The sequence below is a fragment of the Lissotriton vulgaris genome, chromosome 8 (assembly GCF_964263255.1).
Source record: "Lissotriton vulgaris chromosome 8, aLisVul1.2, whole genome shotgun sequence".
Taxonomy (NCBI): Eukaryota; Metazoa; Chordata; class Amphibia; order Caudata; family Salamandridae; genus Lissotriton; species Lissotriton vulgaris.
The window spans coordinates 1,281,411,493-1,281,439,353 of NC_141696.1; the positions used below are offsets into that span (position 1 = coordinate 1,281,411,493).

The following is a 27,861-nucleotide window of genomic DNA, read 5'->3' on the forward strand; positions in this document are numbered from 1 at the left end:
GGTGATTCCGGGCTGTACTGACAGAAAGAAGCACTGCGCTGGGATTGGAGGATGGAATGGCACGTCACTCTGAGCAGCATCTTTTCCATGTTAACACCTCGCGTTGCTTACTTCATTCTTAGATGGGGAACTAAAGCACTCCAGGAATCCCTGACAGAACATGCGCAAGCACAGGCAACAAGCACTGGTAAAGCTAATAGGTGTGGATTTCTCAACGTTTTCAAATACATGTGCAGCACTGCAAACTTGGGAAATGATTAAAACAAAGAGCACAGAGGTACGAGGCACAGAACGAAGTAAGTTGCAAACAGAGACTCCACAATAGTCTGTGTACATCTGTCCAAACCGACGTTCGCACGGTAAAGCCAGACCAGTGCTCGTTTTATACCCGAAAGAGCAGCAGGAACGATAAACACAGGATCCATCCGATGTCGCATGTACCACCTGTAGGAAGGTACATCCTGACTATGGTTGCCCCCAACTTTTTGCCCTGTGTTTTAGCTGGTTTTGGACATAGTCGACCTGGGACCCTGCCAATCAGGACCCCAGGCCTACTGCTCTCTCTTTAAAATGGATTCCATGTACCCTAGGTACATTTCCAATTGGTACTGGGCCACCCTATCAGACCCTGTAACTCAGGGCATGGGTGTACCCAGGGCTGCCAGGGGCTGCAGCATGTATTATGCCACCCCTGGCTGGCCCCTTAAATTTGACACAACTGGCTGCATGACAGCTGGGGCAAAGTCGTGTAATCACCCTTTGCTGTAGGTGTAGTATACCTATACCTAACCCTAAAATGGACACACAGATTCCTATCAGTCACTCCTATGGCAGGCCTTGACAATCCTGAAGGCAGAGTGCTTGGAATCGTGTGAGATGGTGCTCTGGCATGAGCTGAGCCTGTCTGCAGCTTGCGGAATCAAGTCCTAATAGCTGTTTCATGATAACGCATACCATATACTCTTAAGTGCATTATAATCCTCGCGGTTAAATGCTAACTTTGGTATTGCTTTATCAAAACATGTCGAGTAAGGTGTCATACGAATTGGAATACTAACCCCTCGCCAATTCTGGCGACGGGGTTAGCATTCCACCCTTCTAGAGGGACACGACATGTATGTAACTGTGAACCCCGGTTAAAGTTAACTGAAGCCTCAGCTCCACAAAATGGATGCTGCCACCACAGACACGAGTCTGACCCCCTGCAGCTGGGAGTCCTTCCAGTGAGGGGAGCCTGGACAAAGGGTTTCCTGTCAGGGGCGGTGCTAGCACCGTCCCAGACATGGTTTTGTGTATCCTGGGTAGGCAGGGCTTTTCAGGAAGGTGACTGCTGAGTGGCACCCCGGTGCTCACTACGCATAGGCCAGTCAGAACCAGTTCCAGGGGCACACCAGCCCCTGGCCTGGGGAAGTCCGGCAGGGGAGAGGGGTGTAACCACCCCCCTCCTGGTCCCACCCATAGGCAGGACCTAGTCACCGGGTCAGCCCCCTTTTTTTAGTATAAAGATAGGAGCGGGCCCCCTGTTAAAATTAGATCATCTTTGGAATCAAGATACCACTTTCTTCGAAAGGACTCCACGATTTCTTCTTCAAGATTCTCCCTTGTGGCTAAGGAGTAGTCACCCTGCATCAAGCGGGCACCATCCTAAAGAACACTGCGGTCTGCTGCAAGTCCTTCATCACGAATCCGACGACCCAGCTCGACGAGACCCGGCTTCCCTGGCACCTCTGACCTCTACTCACCTCTACAGCCAAGCTGAGAACCGTGAGTGCGACGAGACCTCGAGGGACCGACGATCGCCAAGACTGCACGACATCTTTACTGCAAGCCCACCGTGTCCTCCACTGGTGAGTGCTTTGGGGTCCGAGAAGCCCCAACCCTGCGCAGCTCCAGCACCCAAGATCAGCCCCCCTGCATCTCCACGATCGGCGTGGGGCCCTTCTGCTGTTTGCTGTGCACCGCGTTGTGTGGCTACTAGCCGGCTGGCTTGTGGCCTTCTGAACGACGCCCAACGACTTCACGACTGCTGGTCTGGTTGCTCCAGGCTGGCCCTTGCTTCCTTGTTCAAGAGAGGCACCCCGGACCCTCCTGGTCCACTCCAGACGCCATTTTAGGTCCACCGCGTGGGCTTGAATTTGCCAAGGCTTTGTTGCCCAATCCTGGGTCCAGCGATGCCGACAGCTTCTATCTTCGTGGGACAGCTCGATCCTCCATCCTGGTCGCCGACAACGCCTCCTGGTCCGTGAGATCTTCGAGTCAAGCGTCACCCACTCACCTTGTCGAGGTGGCTACCATCCGGTGCCCTCCTGGTGCCCACTGACTACTGGCTAGTAGTCTCGAACTTGGTCCCCTCTGCTTTCAGGTGTCATCTATCTTCGAGATCCAGGCTTGGATCCAACTGAACTTTCTTCACTGGTCACCGGCCAGCATCTGTTCTTCCGGCTCCTGGTCCGTCTACGAGGATTCCCGACGTCTTTTCAGACCTATGCAGCTGCAGCCCCTGGGCTAGGTAACTTCGGCATTTCGGTGCCCCAGCATAGCCTCACTATCCAAGGGTCAGAATCTACTTTCGTTTTCTCCCCACCAGGTCGGGTTCGCCCGAGAACACTAACTTTCTAATTCCTAGCTACCATAGACTTTTGTCCGCATCTCGCGTGAGAGTGCACACACTGCACCCGAGTCCCCTAGGCCTCCTAGAAGTAATCTGACGATTCCCTAGTCAAGTCCTAGCGATTCCAAAAGCTATTAGTACTGTACTTACCTGCTAGGAATTTCGCATTCCACTTTCAGAGTATATGGTTTTCCGTGCCCCTCGGGCATTTGTATATACTGTGCTAACTTAAGTATTTTTGTAAGAGTTTTGGTTTGTGCTTAGTACCCTGTCCTCATAAAGAGTACAGGGCTGTTGTGATCTTTAAATAAATAACTGTTTATTTTCATAACACTTGTGTGGTGTCCTTTCACTTGGTATTCAAGGGGTATATGTGTGGTAAACAGCTGGCTTTACACGCCCTCTCGAGTCTTTAGCCTTAGACTGCTCGTATCCACGCTACTAGGATAGCTGGTCTATAAGGTTGACTTACAACCAATCATCAATAAGGGTTGCTGGACTGATACATAGTGTTCACTAGAATAGTGAGCACTGCATATCAGGCCACCTTCTCACATTGGTGAGCAGCGGTTGGGATTTGAGCTTGCTGTTGTTTTACCACACGCATCCTAAGAATATCTTGTTGAAAGATCACATAAGTACTGTTAGGTACATATAACTAGAGCTTAGAATACTCTGAGTTCTACTGAACCAGCTGTTGTAGCTCCTCAAGGCTTAGCACACCTTGGCTGCAACTCTAGCAAGGGACCAGTAGGTAACACATAGTGTAGGTAGGTGCATCACTTACACCACACTAGAAGCAGTATGTCGGTCACAGGAGGAAACACTGAGTCCCCCCTTGTGTCAGTTGACCCTCCACAGGTCATCCCTTCAAAATATACTGCTCTTAGCTTCCATGAGATGAGACAAGTGTGTACTCTCAGGAAACTAAAACAGGGGTCTAACCCCACCACTTCCTTTCTGATTGGTCTCTTAGAGGCTTATGATGCCAGTAGGGCTGGTAACCCAGACCCTTCTAATCCAGATGGAAGTTTGCCCTCCTTACAGGGTCCCTTTGATATCCATCCCCTCCTTGAGGCAGATGTTGCTGAGGATGAGGATGAGTTATCAGGGGATGAGGCAGATAAGGGACAGGTAGAAGTCAGTAGACTAAGCAGGTCCAACTTAAGCAGACATGAGCTTGGTACTGGGGGACTCCTGGGCCCACTCTCAGGTCAGCTTAACATTGGGAATGGACGAGTTAGGTCTCTATCAAGAGGCTCTAACAGATCCTTTCGAACCAATGGCTCTCTCCACTCTTCTCACAGAGGGATGTCTTCCCCTAAGAGGAGAGTGTATGAAGCAGAAGAAAGGGCAGTCAAACTGAGGATTGAAAGGGAAGAACTTGCCCTGGCCAAAGAGAGACTTGCCCTTGCTAGAGAGCAAGAATTATGTGGGCTAGTTCCCACTGGTGGCAGCAATAAACCTAGCAATAGGGAAAGGAGTTTTGATAAAAAGCACCTGAATAAGATAGTGCCCCCCTTTAGGGAAGGGGATGACATCCACAAATGGATTACTGCTTTGGAGAGAGCCTGCACTGTGCAGGGTGTTCCCCAAAGTCAGTGGGCAGCTATCTTGTGGCTCTCCTTTGATGGTAAAGGTAGAGATAAGCTCCTCACCACAAGGGTGGAGGATGCTAACAATTACCAAGTCTTGAAGAATGTACTGGTTGATGGGTTTGGTTTAACCACTGAACAATACAGGATGCTGTTCAGAGACACCCAGAAAACTCAGTCTCAAGATTGGACTGACTTTGTTGATTGTGCCACTAAGGCTTTTGAAGGCTGGCTACTGGGTAGTAAGGTTACTGATTTTAAAGGATTGTACAATCTAATTATGAGGGAGCAAATCTTAAATAATTGTCAGAACCAGTTATTACACCAGCACCTGGTAGACTCTGAGTTGACCTCTCCACAGGAATTGGGTAAGAGGGCAGACAAATGGGTCAGAACCAGGGTTAGGCCTAAAAACCAGGGTGGTGACCAGAAAAAGGAATCAACCAAACCTCAAGAGAAGGGTGGGGATAAATCCACAGAGAAGACTTCCCAAGGGCCCCAAAACTCCAACAAGGGTGGTGGGTCCCAGAACACTCCTTCTGAACAAAAGAAACCTTATTGCCATACCTGTAAACAGGTGGGCCATTACAAAAGTGATGCCAGTTGCCCTAAAAATGGTAATAAGGGAAATATGCCCCCAGGTAATACTCCTAAACCTCCTGTTACCACTAGTGGTAATCCCCCAGGTGGTGGGAGTGCCCCCAAGAATGTGGTGGGCATTACTTTGGGCAATCAGGAGGACTATGGCCTAGCCAGGTTCCCTGACCACACTCTTGTCTGTGAGACTGGCATGGGGTTTGCCAACTTCACTACTGGACCCCACATTTTGGGAAAGTATAGACAAGAAGTTTTAGTGAATGGTCAGAAAGTTGAGGCATACAGAGACACAGGGGCCAGCCTCACCATGGTGAGTGACCATCTGGTCCCCTCTGCTCAACTGACCCCTGGTTTTACTTATCAGGTGACAGACATTCATGGAATGAAGAGAAGGCATCCCATGGCAGTAGTCAAGCTCAGCTGGGGTAATGTCACAGGGCCCATGAGAGTGGCAGTGACAGATAACCTACCTGTAGATTGCTTACTGGGGAATGACCTGGAACTCTCAGCATGGGCTGAGGTGGAACAAGAAACTCATTCCAGAATGATAGGCCTATCCAGACAGGTTAGTGGGGCAGTAATAGCTACAGCCCCAGTCCCAGCACCATTCCTCCCTGAAAAGGTTGGAAGGGCAGTGGTAGCCACTGCCCAGGCTCAGACAGACTTTCCAGAACAGGATAGGAGGGCTGTGACAGTCACAGCCCAAACACAAACTGAGTGCCCTCCTGAAAAGGTGGGCAAGGTTGAAATGGTCTCAGCCTCTACTCAAACAGATAGTGAGGTTGTGAAGCCTGAAACAATGGATCACTCCACTCAAACAGAGAGCGTTGAGGAGGAAGAAGAGTCTTCCCCCTCCCAGACACTAGGTGAGAGCCAGCCTCCTCAGGGAACTGACTCTACCCCTGTTGAAGGAACTGCCCCAGAGGTAGTCAGGCCTAGCCTGGCAGAGCCCCTGATGGCAGTGGACCCTTCCCAGGTGGGACCCAGTCTGGAGCAGGTAACCTGCACCTCTCTACCCTGCCTCAGTCAGCCCAGGGCTGAAGAGACCAGGGAGGCCAGTGGTGGACCCCAAAGGGCCCCCTGTCCAAAAGAACCCCCTAATCAGCAGATTAGGATCACTGAAGCTGGTAAACCTAGCCAAGTGAAAATAGAACAGACTCCTGAGGGATCCCCCTTAAAAGTAGTTAGGGAACTCCCACAGCTGGACACTGTTGGGCACAGCCAAACATGGGGCCTAAAAACCCCAGACCTGACCTGTCCCTCCAGTAAGCCAAACAGAGGGACTCAGCCTCCAGCTTTAGGTAGCCAGAGGCTGACCCTGAGAGCTCAGTGCATCTCAGCTAAAGAAAGAAAGGCACACATGATGAATGGTGATTGGAGGAAGTTGAGCCCAAAGGTAGAGGAGCCTCACTTCAGCACTCCATCCCAGCATCAGCCTTCTTCTTTCCCAAGACACACCAGAGACAGAGATTCCCTATGGTGGAGACCCTCAGATACCCTTAGGGTGAGGGGTTGCCTAGTGGACCATGACACAGGGGGAAACCAAGCCAGAGCTGGTACTTCCTTATATGGCCACTTAGGTAATAGAGGCTTACCTGGACAAGGATAGCCTTATCTCCTTTCGTTTGGGGGGGGGGTTGTGTAGGAAGGTACATCCTGACTATGGTTGCCCCCAACTTTTTGCCCTGTGTTTTAGCTGGTTTTGGACATAGTCGACCTGGGACCCTGCCAATCAGGACCCCAGGCCTACTGCTCTCTCTTTAAAATGGATTCCATGTACCCTAGGTACATTTCCAATTGGTACTGGGCCACCCTATCAGACCCTGTAACTCAGGGCATGGGTGTACCCAGGGCTGCCAGGGGCTGCAGCATGTATTATGCCACCCCTGGCTGGCCCCTTAAATTTGACACAACTGGCTGCATGACAGCTGGGGCAAAGTCGTGTAATCACCCTTTGCTGTAGGTGTAGTATACCTATACCTAACCCTAAAATGGACACACAGATTCCTATCAGTCACTCCTATGGCAGGCCTTGACAATCCTGAAGGCAGAGTGCTTGAAATCGTGTGAGATGGTGCTCTGGCATGAGCTGAGCCTGTCTGCAGCTTGCGGAATCAAGTCCTAATAGCTGTTTCATGATAACGCATACCATATACTCTTAAGTGCATTATAATCCTCGCGGTTAAATGCTAACTTTGGTATTGCTTTATCAAAACATGTCGAGTAAGGTGTCATACGAATTGGAATACTAACCCCTCGCCAATTCTGGCGACGGGGTTAGCATTCCACCCTTCTAGAGGGACACGACATGTATGTAACTGTGAACCCCGGTTAAAGTTAACTGAAGCCTCAGCTCCACAAAATGGATGCTGCCACGACAGACACGAGTCTGACCCCCTGCAGCTGGGAGTCCTTCCAGTGAGGGGAGCCTGGACAAAGGGTTTCCTGTCAGGGGCGGTGCTAGCACCGTCCCAGACATGGTTTTGTGTATCCTGGGTAGGCAGGGCTTTTCAGGAAGGTGACTGCTGAGTGGCACCCCGGTGCTCACTACGCATAGGCCAGTCAGAACCAGTTCCAGGGGCACACCAGCCCCTGGCCTGGGGAAGTCCGGCAGGGGAGAGGGGTGTAACCACCCCCCTCCTGGTCCCACCCATAGGCAGGACCTAGTCACCGGGTCAGCCCCCTTTTTTTAGTATAAAGATAGGAGCGGGCCCCCTGTTAAAATTAGATCATCTTTGGAATCAAGATACCACTTTCTTCGAAAGGACTCCACGATTTCTTCTTCAAGATTCTCCCTTGTGGCTAAGGAGTAGTCACCCTGCATCAAGCGGGCACCATCCTAAAGAACACTGCGGTCTGCTGCAAGTCCTTCATCACGAATCCGACGACCCAGCTCGACGAGACCCGGCTTCCCTGGCACCTCTGACCTCTACTCACCTCTACAGCCAAGCTGAGAACCGTGAGTGCGACGAGACCTCGAGGGACCGACGATCGCCAAGACTGCACGACATCTTTACTGCAAGCCCACCGTGTCCTCCACTGGTGAGTGCTTTGGGGTCCGAGAAGCCCCAACCCTGCGCAGCTCCAGCACCCAAGATCAGCCCCCCTGCATCTCCACGATCGGCGTGGGGCCCTTCTGCTGTTTGCTGTGCACCGCGTTGTGTGGCTACTAGCCGGCTGGCTTGTGGCCTTCTGAACGACGCCCAACGACTTCACGACTGCTGGTCTGGTTGCTCCAGGCTGGCCCTTGCTTCCTTGTTCAAGAGAGGCACCCCGGACCCTCCTGGTCCACTCCAGACGCCATTTTAGGTCCACCGCGTGGGCTTGAATTTGCCAAGGCTTTGTTGCCCAATCCTGGGTCCAGCGACGCCGACAGCTTCTATCTTCGTGGGACAGCTCGATCCTCCATCCTGGTCGCCGACAACGCCTCCTGGTCCGTGAGATCTTCGAGTCAAGCGTCACCCACTCACCTTGTCGAGGTGGCTACCATCCGGTGCCCTCCTGGTGCCCACTGACTACTGGCTAGTAGTCTCGAACTTGGTCCCCTCTGCTTTCAGGTGTCATCTATCTTCGAGATCCAGGCTTGGATCCAACTGAACTTTCTTCACTGGTCACCGGCCAGCATCTGTTCTTCCGGCTCCTGGTCCGTCTACGAGGATTCCCGACGTCTTTTCAGACCTATGCAGCTGCAGCCCCTGGGCTAGGTAACTTCGGCATTTCGGTGCCCCAGCATAGCCTCACTATCCAAGGGTCAGAATCTACTTTCGTTTTCTCCCCACCAGGTCGGGTTCGCCCGAGAACACTAACTTTCTAATTCCTAGCTACCATAGACTTTTGTCCGCATCTCGCGTGAGAGTGCACACACTGCACCCGAGTCCCCTAGGCCTCCTAGAAGTAATCTGACGATTCCCTAGTCAAGTCCTAGCGATTCCAAAAGCTATTAGTACTGTACTTACCTGCTAGGAATTTCGCATTCCACTTTCAGAGTATATGGTTTTCCGTGCCCCTCGGGCATTTGTATATACTGTGCTAACTTAAGTATTTTTGTAAGAGTTTTGGTTTGTGCTTAGTACCCTGTCCTCATAAAGAGTACAGGGCTGTTGTGATCTTTAAATAAATAACTGTTTATTTTCATAACACTTGTGTGGTGTCCTTTCACTTGGTATTCAAGGGGTATATGTGTGGTAAACAGCTGGCTTTACACGCCCTCTCGAGTCTTTAGCCTTAGACTGCTCGTATCCACGCTACTAGGATAGCTGGTCTATAAGGTTGACTTACAACCAATCATCAATAAGGGTTGCTGGACTGATACATAGTGTTCACTAGAATAGTGAGCACTGCATATCAGGCCACCTTCTCACACCACCAACAGAGTCTATAATGACGGCAGTAATTTAAGCAGAGCCACGGCCACAGAGAGCTGCTCTGCAGAAGGTTAGCGCTTTGGGTCATAAGCAAATGCGAATGCGTTACCAAGTACACTGCACCCGAGCCCTCACAGCTGCCTGTCCCACAGGCTGCGCTTCATTGCGGTCCGACATAACTCGGGGCACGCGCAATTATAATTTTGCACATTTCATTAAAACGCCATCTCCATAAAGGCCACCTGGCGTCCTCCGTCTGTACATGCGAGCAGCTTGTTCTCTGCTAGTTCACCCGGGCAGATTCACATGATCTCGTAGCAGATTCATGGGCCTCATTTCACAACCTCGTAGGCTTTCATTACCAGGCTCCGGATGGCCCCGCTGGGTGGTCCCCGATGCCTCGTTTTCTGCCTGTTGCCTAAATAACAGGAGGGGCTCTGAATAATCACAATGGAATATGTTTAGATAAGATGTTGTGAAATTACTAACATAATACCACAAGCACAGAATCTCATTTACCGGGTACACAAAAAAATCCAGTAAAAGCTCGAACCTATCTCGAAAGCTTATTAGGGCTCACAAGAAACGTAATGTATAGCATCATTCAATGCATCAGGGATCACAAGAAACTCAATGTATAGAGCCATTTAATGCCAGACTGTGCTTTGCAAGCTCCCAAGAGGTACTTTGGCTGTAAACCACCAAACACCCTCATGGCTGCGGATCACAATTTCTACCTACTTAGGGTGACCAGATCCGGACAACCAAAAACAGGGACACTGCAAAAATAGAAGGACTACAATTTTACATCAACGGTGCTGCGCAGAATGACAAGTATTATCAACATAGGAACACAGAAGAAGCATTAATAAAATAAATAAAATGAAATTTCTAAAACCAGCATCATACTTGTTAATTTAATTGCTCACTTGTAACAGCTGCTTAGTAGCACACTATAGAACATTCAATAACTGCCCCTCACTGGATTCAGTCGAGTCCCTCTAAAAACCAGGACACAAACCAAAATTGCCATCATTTACCGGGACAGCTGGCGAAAATGCGGGACTGTCCGGGCAAATCCGGGACACCTGGTCACCCTATATATCGTCAGGTGTGACCACTGATCTAGGAGGCCAACTTGCATATATGGGGAAATCTGTAATGCAGGTAAACATGAGCCCTTCTCGATAATTTTTATCCTATTCTCAGTTACAGTTCATGAAAAATGCCGTGCTACGGAAACATGTGCGAACTGAAAATTACAGCTAAAAACGATATTCCAATAGGGCGATATAAGGGCTAATTATGATAACTTGCTTTTTGATATAGCGCTTCATACCACACGTCGGGGCCTTCATAGCCCCGTTAATAACCAGTATTCTGTGTATCCAGGCAAATAACAATCATCATTTGATTGGCTAATGTCGCAAGTTTGATGGGGTTCAAACTGGCGACGTTCAGGCCTCTGTAGTATAAACCGGCACAGATTTTCTACTATGGTGGGCCGTTACATTTAATACTATGCAAGTCTTCCTTCAAAATCATGCTTTGCACATCTGGGGGTCACCAACACAGAAGGGTGGGGTACATTTTACCTAGCTCTCACTGCTCCTCATTATAGACATTATGGAGCAATCTGAGCAGCAAAGTGATGCACATATACAGATATTACAACAAGAATGTGCCCCGGGCTCACGGAGAGTGGGAGGGGGGACGGGCACACGGAGGGGGGCAGGGTGGGACGGCGGGAGAGGGTCACGGAGGAAGGCAGGACCACACGGAGAGCGGGAGGGGGGAGAGCGGGAGGGGGTAGAGCGGGAGGGGGGACGGCGGGAGGAGGGACACGGAGGAAGGCAGGACAGCAGCAAGCACTCACCAGAGGACAATACCTAACGCTCATCAACTTCAAAACTCACCGAACTGCTCCCAGGAGGCGTCGGGGGCGCTTGCGGTGTCCTTCCTCTGCCGGGGCCTGGGCTCTCTTCTCGGGTGCCGCGGGCGGGGCTCTCCTGCACCGGGGCCTCGCTGGCGGCCGCACTCCTTTCCCCCGGGCACTTTTCCCCTGGCAAAGAACAAGCGGCGGCGGGACTTCCGGCTTGCTTGCGGCCCGGCCGGACCAGATTCGGGGGCGTTCCCGGCTTTTGGCTGACGTAGCATGACGTAGCCAAAAGCCAAAAATTCTCGGGAACGCCCCCGAATCTGGTCCGGCCATGACGGACGCCTCTGTTCCAATGGCTAGCCTACATTTATGGAGCTAGCCAATGGAACAGAGGGCGAAATCCCGAGCAACATACTGTGCTCATTAGATTTCTCCTGCGCAAAAGCTGCTTGCGCAGCTTTTTTGCAGTCGAAACCTAAAAAGGACACTGACTGCAAAGTCTATGGGGGCTCTACAGTCGCAGCAGTTCAGGGGTGGTTCTTTTCGTCGCTCCAACAATAGAGGAGCTTCCAGAGGCCAGCTGTCCCAGCAGACACAATACAGTAAAGGAGGCACGCAGACCACCTACACCAAACCTAGTAGGGGTGGCTATCGGGGAAACCGCACCAAGGGCAGAGGTCGTGGAAACAACAGCTCCCGATCCTCCGCCACTAACAAACAGTGACGTCTCGTCACTGCCCCCCGACCAAACCACACCGGTCGGGGGGAGACTACACCAGTTCCTGCCGGTCTAGAAATCCATCACTACAGACAAGTGGGTGAGGCAACTTATCCAATACAGTTATTGTCTGGAGTTAACATCCACTCCACCGAACATTCCCCCAAGATACCGTCCTATGTCCACAGAGCATTTGCAATTATTGCAGCAGGAGGTAGCTGCAAAAAGGAGCCATAGAGCTCTTGCCTGTGGAAGAAAAAGGGACAGGGGTGTACTCGCTGTACTTCTTGATCCCAAAAAAGGACGGGTCCCTCAGACCCATACTGGACCTCAGGCCCCTAAACCAGTACATTCTCTCAGAACACTTTCGAATGCTCACATTGCAGCAGGTTCTACCGTTACTCAGTCAGGGAGATTTCCTCGCAACATTAGATCTGAAGGATGCATATTTCCATATACCGCTACACCCGTCACACAGAAAATACCTCAGGTTCACCATTCAGGATCAGCATCATCAGTTCAAGGTCCTCCCTTTCGGAGTGACAACAGTGCCCAGGGTGTTTACCAAGTGCCTGGCGACAGTGGCTGCACACCTAAGGAGACAAAATGTTCATGTCTACCCTTATCTGGACGACTGGCTTGTCCAGGCGAAGTCGGCCCAACAATGTGCCGCCCACATGTCCCACACCATTCACCTTCTTCACGATCTGGTGGTCTCACTGAGTTCCAAAGTCCCACCTTCAGCCCGCCTCCGTACGGCAGTATCTGGGCGTGACAATAGATACTCTGGCTGCCAAATTCAGTGAGGATCAACAACATGCAATTGCTGATACAAAAATTCAAACCAGCACGGGTGTTCATGCAGTTGATAGGCATGATGGCCTCCTGCATCTTCATAGTCCCGCACGCGAGACTACACATGCGACCGCTTCAGGAGTGCTTAGCACATCAGTGGAATCAGGCTCACGGACAATTGAAAGACCTAGTGTTGGTGACCGGTCGCGCATACAACTCTCTGCATTGGTGGAATCCACAAAACCTTTGCAGGGGCCGACCGTTCCAGGAGCCTGTGCCACAGATTATACTGACAACGGACGCATCTCTCCAGGGATGGGGAGCTCATGTACTCCACTACACGGTGCAGGGACTATGGACAGTACAGCAGAAGAAGATGCACATCAACCTTCTGGAACTGATGGCTATCTTCATGGCGATGAAAGCATTCAAGGTATATTTGTGCAACAAGGTTGTGTTGATCCGGACGGACAACATGACGGCCATGTACTACATACAAAAGCAGGGAGGTACACACGCTCCACAGTTGTCTCATCTGGCTCAGAGCATGTAGAAGTGGGCCATTCAGAGGAACATCTTCCTCATGGCGGAACACCTCCCGGGCAAGGACAATCAGATGGCGGACCTGCTCAGCAGGCACAGCCACCAGATGCACGAGTGGGAGATACATCCATCAGTACTCCGACCGTACTTCCAGCAGTGGGGTCATCCAGAGATAGACCTGTTCGCCACAAGGGAAAACGCAAAATGCCGAAGCTTTGCCACCAGGTTCCCACACCCACAGTCGCAGGGAAATGCGATATGGAAGAACTGGTCAGGCATATTTGCGTACACTTTTCCCCCAGCACCTCTAATACCGCTGGTGGCACGCAAGCTGAAGTAACACTCAATGACTCTCATCCTGGTTGCTCCAACGTGGGCACGCCAACCATGGTACACCACGTTTCTAGAACTCTCCGTGGTACCGCATCAAAGGCTGCACCTCACACCCAGGCTTTTGACGCAGAGCCATGGCGACATTCAGCATCCAGATCCGCAACAGCTCAACCTGGCGATCTGGCTCCTGAGGTCTTAGAATTTTGCTACCTCAACTTGCCTCCTGACTGTATGGATATCATAAGGGAGGCAAGAAAGCCCACCACTAGAGCATGTTATGCAGCAAAATGGAAGCGGTTTGTCATTTATTGTGCTGACGACAACATCAATCCGCTAGATGCATCTACTCACAACATTATTTGTTATCTGTTACATCTATACAAATGCAATCTGGCCTATGCTTCCATTCGTATACATTTGTCCGCAATAGCAGCTTATCTCCAAAACAGGCAGCATCTCTCGCTTTTCAGAGTGCCTGCCATCAAAGCCTTTCTGGAGGGACTCAAACGTGTTATTCCTCTCAGACACCCACCAGCACCTGTATGGAACCTAAATGTGGTCCTCACCAGGCTGAGGGGTCCACCTTTTGAGCCTCTACAAGCATGCGAGATTCAATTCTTGACGTGGAAAGTGGCTTTCCTAATAGCAATCACATCACTACGACGAGTTAGTGAACTTCAGGCACTGACTATCCAGGAGCCATTCATACAGATTTACTCCAACAGGGTGGTACTCCACACTAACCCTAAGTTTCTGCCTAAAGTGGTTTCACAGTTCCATATCAATCAGACTATAGAACTGCCAGTGTTCTTCCAAAATCCGAAGTCGGTGGCAGAGAGAATGCTCCACACACTAGACGTCAAAAGAGCTCTAATGTGCTACATAGATAGGACAAAAGATTTTAGGAAAACAAAACAACTATTTGTTGCCTTTTCGCCACAACACAAAGGCAACCCCATTTCCAAAGCAGGTATAGCCAGGTGGATCGTTAAGTGCATTCAGATTTGCTATCAAAAGGCTAAGCGCACATTAACGGTTCCCCCAAGAGCCCACTCCACGCGGAGGTTGGGGGCCTCTATGGTTTTCCTTGGAAATATTCCTTTAGAAGACATATGTAGAGCAGCCACATGGTCTACCACACACACATTTACAAAACACTACTGCGTAGATGTGCACTCCAAACAGCAGGCAGCTGTAAGGCAGGCTGTTCTAAAAACACTTTTTCAAACTGCTGCAGCTGGCACGGGCGGCCGCCGCTAATGGAGGGACTGCTATATATTCTATGCACAGATATGAATTCAGCAGCCCACATGCCTCAAACCGAATATGCTACTTACCAGTATGCATCTGTTCTTGGCATGTAGGGCTGCTGACATTCATATCACCCGCCCTCCTCCCCGGCGCCTGTAGCGGCTGCAGCACTCAGAATTACTCTTAGCATGGTCATTACTTACGTTATTACACTCCATCTATGCCACAATGACGAAAAACAATCTGAGGATGGAGTGGATGCCCATGCGCACTGTAGTCCAGGGGAGAAGCCACCTATCTCGTGATACTTCGAAGACTCTTCCAGGACAACAATGTGCAATCATCCGGACCCAACACTAGGCGGCGATCTATGCACAGATATGAATTCAGCAGCCCACATGCCTCCAACATAAGTTATTACTGTTGATACATATACAACCTTCACTTATGAGTATGAATGTCTTCTTTGTTTTTTGTGCATACTTTATTTGTGTTGCTTAATAAAAAATAAATAAATAAACAAAAAGGAAGTGGATCCAGCATTGTGGAGGGAAAGCACAGCACTGGAGCACTTTGTTGACATGATTCCTTCTCTCCTTTCACAGGGCAGAGACATCAAACGCCTCACAGGGGGTGGAGCCAGCACTGTGAGGGGTAGGCACAGTCCTATTCAGTTCCCAGGTGCAACTCCTCCCTCCCATCTAGATTCAGATCCCTCTATTCACCACTGGGCAGACTCATTCTATCTCCTGGAATCCCCCAGCCCTGTCATGGATAACCAATCACAATAACAATTTACACCAAGAGCATATGCACTTTAGCACTGATCAGCAGTGGTACGATGCTCCAGTGCAGATCCAGTTGCCACTGGTCTGAAGTTATAGGGGTCTTTAGCGGTTACCCACATGTGAGTGTTCTTTTTCTTGCATGAGGACCAGGAGCCACGGGTCTCATGGACTTGGGGATACCTCTGGCAGGTCAGGATAATGAGCCACTCCTTCGGAAAAATCGGTTCTGAATGGGTTAACTGCCCCTAAAGATTCCAGCATGCATGCCTACACAAAGGATCGGGCAAGCAAATGTGTGATTACCCTTTCCTTCACAGAGGCTGTAGCCTCTTTTAAGCTAGGCAATCTGTGGCCACCGTCCGATAGTTATCCTGCTGGAGGAGGTCACACCTCTTTCCTTCAGTTATTCCCTTTGTTCCCTATTCCTGAGAGTGTCTCACACTCCCTAACAGGGGAGCAGCAAGTTGTCTCAGGTGACAACTTTTGCAGAACGGTCTGGCAACAAAGTGATGACTTTCTTATTAGAAGTTACCTTAAATCCGATCTCAGCCATGAATATGTTTTAATGTAACAAGTAATTTGATACTGTGGCGTAATGTCTTTGGTGGTCCCATGGGATCACTAGCTGTGCTAGAGTGAAAGCAGCAATTTTGTGTTTGCACTGTCAGGGCCTGTTAATAACAAACGGAACCAGCCCTTCTTTTTAATATTAAATCCTCTGTCTGGTGGGTGACCCAGCATTCCCTAGGGAGTGTCTTATTAGTATTAAATATGAAGGTTTTTGATCTGGCAAAAAGGTTTATTTTGCTGTGTTGATGTGGTAGGTTTAAAGCTGCATGACTAGCCACGTTTTCATCTTGTCTTTTCAGTTGTGGCACAATTAAGTGTTGCAGTCCACTAGTGACATTTGACTTACTAGCCCTGGATACCTTATATACCATATATGAGGGAGTTATATGAAATTTAAAGGAGCTAATCAGGTACCCCCCAATTGTGCATATACTTTGTGGGCAGAACACATGTGCTGGGGCCAGTGCAGTACAGAGTTGAAAAGCTAGCAGCATCCATCGAAAAACCTGGGGGTGAGCATACCAATAGAGGTACTTTCCTACACCCATTTTATGTGAAGTGGTCTGTAGTTAATGTCACTAGGTTGACGCTGTACAAATTTATTATAATACAATACAAAACATGCCATTAATAAAGCTGGTGCATGTGAAGGGCTGGTAGGGTGCTGTTACCTGCAGTGGAAAGGAATACACTTTTAAAAGTGGCTTACACCGTTTGGTGAAAAGGAATCCTCTTTTGTTACTCTACCAGATTCGTCTCAAGTCAGCAAAGTTCCAGAGGAAATATTAAAAGAATTGTTGATGTAGGAAATTTCAAAAACCTTGAAAAAAAATGGTAGGCTTTTTACAGCAGAAAGTGATATTGTATTTACCTGTGCTTCTGCATTAAAGGAAAGGGTCTAAATGAAATCATTATAAAATGTCTGGGGTTTTAATCATTTATATGTATAAAAACGAAAGTATGTCTGTTTGTCCTTTATGCATTACTACACCATTCATCCGATCGCCATGAAACTTTGGGAAGTTGTTGAGTACACTCCCGCGAAGGTTTCTGGCAAAAAAAAGACACATTTGTTAAATATCGGCCCCCCAGGGCCCTCATAATCTTTCCAATACTGAACGTTTATAGTGCGACTCGCTTTTGCAATGACCATCAACAAAGCACAAGGACAATCGCTGCACGTGTGTGGACTAGATTTGGAGAATCCGTTCTTCTCACATGGACAACTGTATGAGGCCAGCTCACGCGTCGGAAAACCTTCTGATTTATTTGTGTACGCACCAGACGGGAAAACAAAAAATACTGTGTATCCACAAGCACTCAAATAAATAAACAGAATTAAAACAACACTTTAAAATGTTTTCCCTATTAAAATGAATACGTTTCAATAAAAATGACACAATGTAAATTGAATGTTATCGTAACCAGCTTCCTTAAATTTCCTTTCTTCTGAGATCGCAGCCACGTGTGACGGGTAAGCTAGTTTGTAATAAAACATTGGAATGGCTTCATTGGCAGAAATCATACTAGTTCAATCTATTGGATGGTTTCCTTGAATTTACAGAATGCCTGTACTTTCATCATGATCATTCCATTGCACAAGTACTTCCCTGGGTCTGTGATAGGCAGGCAGCATTTGAAATTCCAGGTTATCTCTGCATAACATCAGCACCTTAAGTAGTCACAAGCTTTTTGGCCATGATCATCGCCAGTTCGAAATTAGATTTAATGCAGTGGTCTCTTATATTATGAATTGGATGGTAAAGGATGGTGCCCATTAAGATGTTACCCCTCTAAGGCGTGTACAAGGCTTTCCGCTTTAGGCCACAGCGATTGCCATCATCCTAGAATAATCCAGCCTGAGCAAGAACATTCTAACAATGGGACTTGGATGTAATACAGTTATGTTTCTTACCTCTTCCAGAAAGAGTTTGGGGCACTTTCCATTTACAAAGAGAGCCGTCTCATCCTTGTGGACTGAGATCTTTACAAAGATTACGAGTGCAGTTGCTTCCAGATCTGGGCGGATTAATAATTCTCTCTCCATAAGTGTCACTAAAGAATGGCCGCACTCAGATGAGTAGGATCCTTTCTTCTGTGTGGCTGCTGTGAACTTTCCCTTTCATAGCCTAAAGCCTTCACTTTTCAATCTTTTAACATAATGGTTCTTCTACCCCTGTCCCCACTCCCCAATAAAACTACAACTGACTAAAAAGAAGCAAATTGATTTACAACTGCTTTTTATCTTTCCGTAATCTGGGTGCGTTCCTCCTTCTGAGTTTGTACATTTATTGTCCGTGTTTAACACCACAATTTAAACGTTTTTCACACTGTGCTGATGCATATTTTTAGAATCGTATGCTTATTAACATTTCAAGTGATAGAGTAGCACAAAGAGTAATGTTCAATTAACTTTTTGCTATTTCTGTAGACAGTGTACATGTATAGAGGTTTGACGATTGTTGCACATGCAAGTATTTCCAAAATGCTTGAGTGATAGTGTATAGTTATTTAGACTGAGAGTAGAGACACGCACGATTTATACAATTACATTGATGCTGTTTAGATGCGCTCTGACACATACCTAGAAACCTACGGTCATGTCAACATAGCCTCAGGCTAGGGAGAGGATGAGATCCCCACTCTTAATTTTACTCCTGCTGCACAAAGTACCTACAACCGGAAAAGGTCATAACTCATGGTGTTTAGTAAATGCTATATGAAATAGTTTCCTCACGGAAGATTTACTCGCCAAATAGCGGCTGCATATGTGTACAGGAATTGACGTAGTTTATCGTTTGAAAAATCTGATGTCCCTATTTGAAGGTGCTCTCTGAAATGCCAACTTTGGATTTTTTTTCTGATATTGGCGTATTGGATGAATCTTCCTGTGGACCAATGCATCGTCCATTCCAATCCTGAAATCCACTTAGATGTCACCTTGGGATCACCCAGGAGTGAGCTGCAGTTTTTCCCTTATAAGTTACTCCATATATTCTTCAGATAATGATGGAATGATCTGGGAAAAACAGTACTTTGTTCCAGTGATCATTTCTCAATTTTCTCCAGCTCAGTGTATTATAATGAAGATAGCTGAGCTGAATAAATGTCACTGCTGAGATCTGTGTGTAGCATACAGGTATGGGTTTGACGCCTGACAGTCAGTCCTAGGTTTTCCCGCATCCTTGTCTGTCAACGGCAGGGGAAAAGATGCAATAGATTTGATCCCTTGAGCTTTGAGCTATCACATAAGAAGAGTGGATAAATATTAAATGAACTGAGAGGCATGTTTAATTAATGTGTTGTTAGTATGGATGACTGTTCCATTACGGAAACACCCTCTACGCAGGTACCACCGCTAAACTCCAGAATAAACTACAACGAATCCAAAACGCCTCAGCCAGGCTCATATTAGACATTCCACGCAACGAACACATCTCTGGTCACCTTAAAGATCTCCACTGGCTACCCGTCAATAAGAGGATTACTTTCCGACTGCTCACCCACGCACACAAATCACTCTACGACATCGGACCAGATTGCCTCAACTCTCGACTGTCCTTCTACACCCCCCCCCCCCCGCCAACTTCGCTCTTCCAACCAAGCCTTCGCCACTGTACCTCGCATCAACAAGACCACCATGGGAGGCAGATCCTTCTCTTACCTGGCTGCCAAAACATGGAACTCACTCCCCGCTTACCTTCGCCTCACCCAGAATCACCTAGCGTTCAGAAAGCAGCTTAAAACGTGGTTATTTGACAAATAATCCTCCTCCCCCTCCTAAGCGCCTTGAAACCCTCAGGGTATGTAGTGCGCTATATAAATTTTATGACTTGACTTGACTACCAGAATATTTATACCTTGTCGTCTAGGTACCCAAACAGTCCAATATCTCTGTGCACTTCACTTGAACTAGGTCACACTGCAAAGCAGGAAGCAGCAAACCAGCCCTACCCTGACGATGTTATCGGTATTATTGCTCGCAGTAGTAAGAATAGAGCATCAAAGGCTTGTAATTTGCTTTCCTTTCCAGATCAGTAATGCATTACTTTGGTCTTTTATTTTTGTTTTTTAAGTGTATTTTCTTCATTATGGCGCTGCAGTGGAGGTATCATTTGTGAAAATGTTGTTACTCTGCCCAGATGTTTGATATTCCTAGGCATATTTTTAAATGTAAAAAATCTGCAGAAGCAATAGTACCTATTAGGAAAAAAAGTATTCTTTCTGTAACTGTGATTGAGATGGATGGATACTGGTTTCTCTGTAGATTCTTTATTACCAGCTTGACTCCGCTTTCTCTTTGCCAGATGTGGCATATTCCTTTTTGGTGCATGGTATTAAGAGTGAATTCATGCCTATTGCAAGGCCACAGATGAACTAAGATGTCATCTTTCCCATATTTAGCTCCAGGTTCACACATTGGGACATATTTGACAGTCCCCAGCTCAGCAAGACCCTTAACATGTTCATTCATGAAGAATCATTCTAAAGCTAACTTTTTCTTGTCTTTCAGAGTCTGTCTTGTTTACTTTTAATAGATTAAATGTATCACCCGAAACCCAATTTAAGACCGGAGTGATGCGACAACTACAACACATGCATTTATTCTGTCACCTTTTTTTTGCTTATCTCAGTGTATTTCTAAATATACTGTGTGCGTTTTGAAAATGACTTTCTCTGATTAGCATAAATATCTGTCAATTGTAAAATCTTTACCATAAATAGATACATCGGACTACTCATTTGGTTAATCTTTTTTGAAATCTATTTGCAGATGAAGTTTTTAGAGGGCATGAACCCAGCCAAACTGCAAACAGGTCTGTGTCTGCAGCAGATGTAGTTTTATACGGAGTAAACATAGTGCTGCCTTTGATGTCACAGGATCTGCTTAAGGTAAATAGTACAAATAAACATGTTGTGATTATCTTGTATGAATTTGTATATTAAAAAAGAACTGTTAAAAGAAGATTGTTGGTGTTAACTAAGATCGCAAGCCAACATGTTATAAAAGCTTTTTGAAAATGTACAGCGGAGGGACGTTGTGGTTCCAATGCAATGCCTAAAACAGCACTGGCATACTCTAGTTCTGGTCAGCAGCAAACTCGACCATACTCCCTCCGATAACACGCTTGCAAAAACGCGCACATAATCCTACAATACGTCAGAATGATCATTGTGACAGTACCTCACACATTACCATGTATGACATCATTAATGTGCCATCACATATGATATAGCATGGATGTAAAAGACTGCATGCAGCGCCTTTGCTAGTGAATACCTGTCTTTAAGTCAAAAGATTTCTTCACATTAATGCCATGCATTGGAAAGGCTGCAGTTCCAGTGGCTTAATGCCTTTATCAATACTGTTACTACTTGGATAGAACATTGCTTGTTATCAAATCTAAGACTACATTGTAAGGACAAGCTAGATTTGCCTCTAGACATGGTGGTTCTTTTCCCACATAAAGGAATTGTATCACTCTATTTGAAGCATGTGACATCACCACCTGGGAATACAGATACACTTTTGAATCAATGGAAGGCATTTTCTGAAGCAGGCATGGCCTAATAATGCAACAGTTGTTTGTGGCCACAGCAACTACTCCTTTTCAACCTGATCTAATTAATGGCAATCATCTGTTATACTGCAGCCTCAAGTTTTCATGTCAACCAAGGACCTCTATTAATGGTCATTAGAACTACAGGCTTTAAAAGTGTATATAATGAATAACATCAGTAATGCTGTGGATCTTATTACCCCCGAGATCACTGATTTAATTTGTTTTGACATGTAAGAGGTCACAGGAAGTGCTTTGGGAGTATTATGGATGTGCAGTTAAACCTGGCAGTTTTAATTTTTATGTAGTTTGACATGTAGTGGTGCTTAAGCCATTCACATGCAACTCCATTTTACTCTATATTCTAAAGGCCTCCTCCAGCCACTGGCTTCTTTGGCTTAGGAGCCCTCCTCCATTGGCTTGAAACATTGTCAATCATTTTGCGTATATATCCATAGGTTTATTGTATTATCACCTTGTTTGGCTGCTTGAATGTGTCCTTGTGCCTCTAGTGAAAAGTATCAAGAACTATTTTATATCCTTAAAGTATGCTAAACGTTTCATTTTTATCTCATCCATGCATTATATAATCAATCCTTTTTTTTGAATTCTTATGCAATGCAGAAGGTATATTTGTCATCTCTCAAGTTGCAACATCAAACCTATTGGCTTTGCCATAGCATGTAACTCAATGAATCATAAACAAAATGTCCCGTTTTACAATAACGTACATTGGTTTATGATTATAGTAGCTAACCATAATGTCCATCCAACCAAATAGTTTAAGCGAATGCCTTTGGTTTTGTAATGATATTATTTGACTCCTGCCCATACTACACAGTGAGTACAGGCCATGGCCTTTCGCCAAACTCCTTGTCAGTGTCTCATCCCCTGGTTGGACACTGGGATACAACCTGCATCCAGTCTCACCAGATCTGTATCCTCTTGACAAGGACCCATCACCTGTGCATTCTCCGAACAGCCTATGGCTGCGCTCAAAATGCACTGGGGTAAAAGGTGCAGCATTTCACCATGCAAATGTATGACACTGCATCAATTTTAACAGCATCACAAGTCCATACGCTGCATAGACTACACATGGAGTCGCTACATCGGTGGAGCCATTACGTCAGGAGTCATAACATCACAGGCAAATTGATAGACAGACCATACCTAAAAACTGAATTACGGTTCTCGATCAAACATGACAAATCACTAAAATACGCACCACATGCCGTGCAGTTTTCTATTTTTTTTTTTTTTAATCTTTTCTGCTGCTGAACTATTTGCAAATTAGTGTTTTGAGCCTGGCTGTCTGCACAAGTCATGACGTGTATTGTTAACCATAACTAAGGAATTTCAGTGGTTTGTTGCATATGAGCCAGAATTATAGCTCAGTTTAATTTTTTTGTGTTCAGAGAATTCTATTGCGTTTTTAGGAAGTACTTAATTTCCAACCTCTGCTGTGCACTGCCTTCGGCTAGGCACAAAAGGTTTTGGCTGTTGTGTGGACAACCACATAGCGCACCACCTTGTGATGCAGAGACTGGGTCCAGGACCATTAGCCAAACCCGCTGCACATATTCTTTGACACTTCCAACATGCAAATATTACTAAGCAGAAGATTCATTTCTAAAACAACATTGTTGGAAATCAAATTATACTGCTATTGTTATGCCATTGTTTTAAGTTTTATTTCAAAGAAGTACTTTGCATAGACATCTGATTATGGAACAATACACTACTGCTTCAAGATTGCTAGCAGTACCTCTGCAGGCCCCACAGTCCCCTGCGCCTGGACACTCCAGCAGAGAGGGTTGCTTGTTGTGGAATTTATTTCCAAAGGTAACTGCCCTCTTTCCCATTTTATTGTTTTCAACAGTAGTTGACAATGTTGTGTTCTGGTTGTTGTTCTTACAATTATGCCTGCATGTTCCAAATGTAGGACGAATGTGAGTGGAAATTGGTCTCTCAAGCTGTTTGTTTTTTGTACAGTGTGTACAAACTAAGTGAATATCTCTTGAGGAATGTGAAGGTAGGATAAAGTCGATTGGCTTGGTCTTTTTTACTGCGGCACTAACTTCAGCCTCACCCAGCAAGTCATCAGTAGAAAAATGTGTGAATCTTCCAAAAAGCCAGCCCCCTGCAAAGAATGCTTCGTTGGTACCCCTTTGTCATGACCCCCTAAGATAAAGTTGTTGGTGTTTCTGAGTTAGTTTACCAGTATCCCTACTTTCGAGTTCAGTTCATTAGCTTTGTTTTTGGTGAAAACGTGTACTTTGGCATCTACCTCAAACTGGAAATTAGTATCTCCTCATCAGCCTACACAGAGAAGAAGCCCACTTACACAGTGGAATAATTCCATGAGGTTCCAATACTTCAAAATGAGTTTCTTCTTTTTATGTGGCAAAAGGTTACGGTGAGATCATGGAAGCCAGATTCATCAAATAATAGAGTCCTGATGATATGAGCAGCTCTATTAAGACAAAATGCTGAACATTCCACATCACATGAAATTATTCATGTGATTGTCCATAGAAAAGACCCAGAAATGAACTCACCCACCCCAACTCCTAAACCATGAAGAAGTCACTTATTCATTTTATTTAACACCCACCTTCCAGCACTGGGCACCCAACCTGCCCTCCGTGGAACACGTTCTCAAAAGAAGAGATGTGGGGAATAATTTCCATTGCCAATGTGCTACAATGTTACTTAATCATAGAGGGAGCTGCCAGATCTTTACTATACCCTCTTTTGCGGTCATAACTGAGGTTCAGATTTTGCAGTGTATAGCATGTAGGCATGTAAATATGATTTGCAGTGTATATTTTCATACATTTTATTTATTTATTTATTTAAAGTTTTATATAGCGCGAACAAGATCTTTGCAGATATCAGAGCGCTTTACAGAAACAGTAGGTAGGATAAACAAGACTCTTAAATCAATATGAGATTCCGTAGACAGTGAGTTGCAAAAATAGGGTATCAATCATACAAGAGTATACAGAGTAATAACAATCAAGAAACAATAATATGGAAACAGTACAATGTCTAAACGGATAAGATTATAGCACCCCAGAGGGTGAATAAACACAATGTTGAAGGCAGAGCAGTAGTCAGTAGTGGGTGCATTGCAGGTTATTGAGGCACTCAAGTCCTAGTGTACAAAGGTAACTATTCAGACAGCCGATAATGAGGGAGACAAATTCTGTCATTGTTCCAGTATCAATAGTGTTCAGGTGTATTTAGCCATAAGGATGGCCTTCACCTCTTTCTTGAAGAGTATAGTGGACGGGATAAGCCTGGTTTCTGGCGGGAGTGCATTCCAGATCCTAGGTGCCATTCCAGAGAAGGAGCGTTTGTATGTTTTTTCCTTCCGGAATCTCCGTGGTTTCAGGAGGAGAGTGTTTGTGCTTCTGTTGGATCTTGAGCCTCCTGATATGGTCAGCTTATGAGAGAGGTAGTTGGGTGCCTTGTGGTGTACGGCCGAGTGTGTCATACAGGCAATTTTCAACTGAATTCTGGCTTCAATAGGCAGTCAGTTCAGGGCTTTTAAGTCAGGGGATATATGCGAGTGTTTTCTTGAGCCGGTGATGAGTCTCGCGGCCGCGTTCAGGGAGGCTCTTAGGGGAGCCGTTGTTGTCAGGGGGAGCCCGCTGAGAGCCACAATTCCGTAGTCTATGCGAGGAATGACTAAGGCTTGTACCACAGTTTGGAAGTCCTTGGGTGGTAGGAAGGGTTTGAGTTTTCTCAGCGTGTTGATTTGGAAGTTGGCTCCTTTAGTTGCTATGCTAATATGCTGCTGCATGTCGAGATTGCAGTCCAGTGTGATGCCAAGGGATTTCGCTGAGTCCACGATGGTGGGTTGGACATTGAGTGCGGTTAGATGATTGAGCCAGGTTTGGGTGATGGCCTTTTTCGCAGGAGGAGAGATCAGAAGGAACTCAGTTTTCAGAGCATTTAGTTTGAGGTGATTGTCGGCCAGCCAAGCTTGGGTGTTTCTTAGTGTGGCATTCAACAGTTTGATGTCTTCAGGGGATTGAAGCTTGAGGTAGAGCTGAGTGTCATCGGCGTACATATGGAAATGTACCTTAGAGGATTGAAGCAAGGTGGTGAGTGGTTCCATGACGAGGTTGAACAATGTGGGGGATAGGGAGGAACCTTGCGTAACGCCCAGTGTTACTGGCACAGGCGAGGACAGTGCGTTGTTGATCTTGAACCTCTGAGAACGGTTGTGCAGAAAGGACGTGAACCATTTGAGAACCGTCCCGGATATGCCCATTCTGGTATTTAGGAGCTCCAGTAGATTCTCGTGTTTGACAGTATCAAATGCTGAAGAGAGGTCAAGAAGGATGAGGAGGCAAGACTCGTTGTGATCAAGGATTTGGAGGGCATCATCTATTATGTGTGTCATGGCCGTTTCCGTGCTATGCTTTGCTCTGAATCCGGATTGGTGAGAGTTGAGGAGGTCAAACTGCTCAATGTGTTTTGTCAGTTGGAGTTGTACGCATTTTTCTAACAGTTTTGCTAGAGTGGTGATATTGGTGATAGGACGATAGTTGTTTAGGTCGGTCGGGTCAGCTGTGGGTTTCTTGAGTATAGGCGTGACTTGCCCAATCTTGAGGGAATCTGGGATGAGCCCTTGTTGCAGGGAACAGTTGATGATTTTAGTCCAGAGTGGGAGGAACAGGGGGGTGAGGACTTTAACAGCATTGGCAGGTAGGGGATCTGTGTGATGATTGGCGGGTTTCAAGGTGACCAGCAGCTTGTGGATTGATTCTTCGGAATAGGTGTCGAAGGACGTCCATGAAGCGTTGTTTTTAGCATGAGTGTTAGTTATACATAAACATCATGCTGGACTCTCAAAAGTTTGTGATCATTGTATGTTTCATAAGTACCCTTAAGCAGCCACCTAACTGCCTGTGATCTACAAAATTGGCAAACTAGAAATTTTGAATGAATTAATGAGCTGGTTTATAAATCGTGAGCAGCGGCCCCAAACGGCGTCCCGGTGCTGTCACAAACTGAAATCTCAAAAGAACATTGGAAAGTTTTTTTACCTATTGTAAATTACTTGCATGTTTTTCACTTATTAAAGGGTAGCGGTCTGTATAAATTACTCCGAATCATATTTTAAAACAACATACATTTAAGCTTGCTGGTTTATTTAAAAAGGAAGCTTTTAGTAAGTGAAACAAAAGTTGAGTTTTGTAATACCTTGTTGCTAATAGTCTGAGGGCTGGGAGGTGGTTGCAGTTGCATCCTTTTTTCGGGGGTGGGGGCATCTTTGACTTCTAACTGCCCTTAGATCTGCTGATCAATCTATTCCACACCTTTTTTTAGGTCTCGGCTAGCGTAGGCTGCGCACATGCGCAGTCTCTCTGGCGAGAATAAATGACTCTGAGTAGCGAGGTTAATCCCGTCCCTCTTTTCCATTGGCTGGCCTCCTAAACGGCGGGCGGCCATTGGAGAAGAGGTCTCCGTGACGTTCTCTTTTCGATCTAAGCCCCGTCCTTTTGCGATTGGGGGGCGTGTTTTTGACTTTCTTTCTACCTAGTGACGTTCTCGGTCAAAAACACGCCCCCCAGTCTGAAAAGGACGGGGCTTAGTTTTCTGAAATGCCTGTTTTCCCTTTATGTTCGTGCGGCCCGAGAGCTTTCTACTCCCCTCCCGCCACCCTGGGTTCTCCGTTTGTGCTGCGTGTGTGTTTTGTTTCCGTCGGTTTACCGGCCATTCTCTGCCGCCGTTCGCAGCATGTCCGATGCGGTTTTGTCGGTTGTGCATCTCTGTGTGCATGTGGGGAGCGGTTTGAAAGTTTTTTCGCCCACCCATGGGGAGGGTGGTTGGGTTGGTGGTGGTTTCGCTGCCGTCGTCGGTTGGCTATTTCCACACCTCCCTGTGACTCCCTCCCTCCCGGGGGCGCTTTATTTTCCTGCTTCCTCTCCTGGCAGACCTGTGCTCGCCACCCTCTGTGAATTACCCTTTCCGTGGGCTCGCAGAGCCAACTGCTGTTTCTGGTACTCGCCTTTTAAAAAAAAAAAACAAAGCAAACACATTTCTAACGTTTCCCCTTTGGAATGTCAGCGAATTGCAAATAACACACCGTCTCCTGGCAGAGACCCTTCTGCCTGTACACGGTCCAAACTGTTCAGTTTTAGCGCTCCCAGTTGGTTTCTTGCTTCAACCACAGACTATAAAACATTACCTATGAAAATGCTGGTGTCCAGGGGTCTCGTCTCCTGGCTAGAGCTAT

The 27,861-nt window shown here is 46.7% G+C and overlaps 1 protein-coding gene across 1 annotated transcript in view; it reads left to right on the forward strand.

Moving 5' to 3' along the window:
- Positions 1-27,861, forward strand: part of XPO4 (exportin 4) — a 451,711-nt gene that overhangs the window by 390,375 nt on the left and 33,475 nt on the right. The window contains exon 19 of the mRNA XM_086935208.1: positions 20,819-20,937. Coding sequence (XP_086791334.1) covers positions 20,819-20,937 — 119 coding nt within the window. The remainder of the gene's footprint in view (positions 1-20,818; positions 20,938-27,861) is intronic.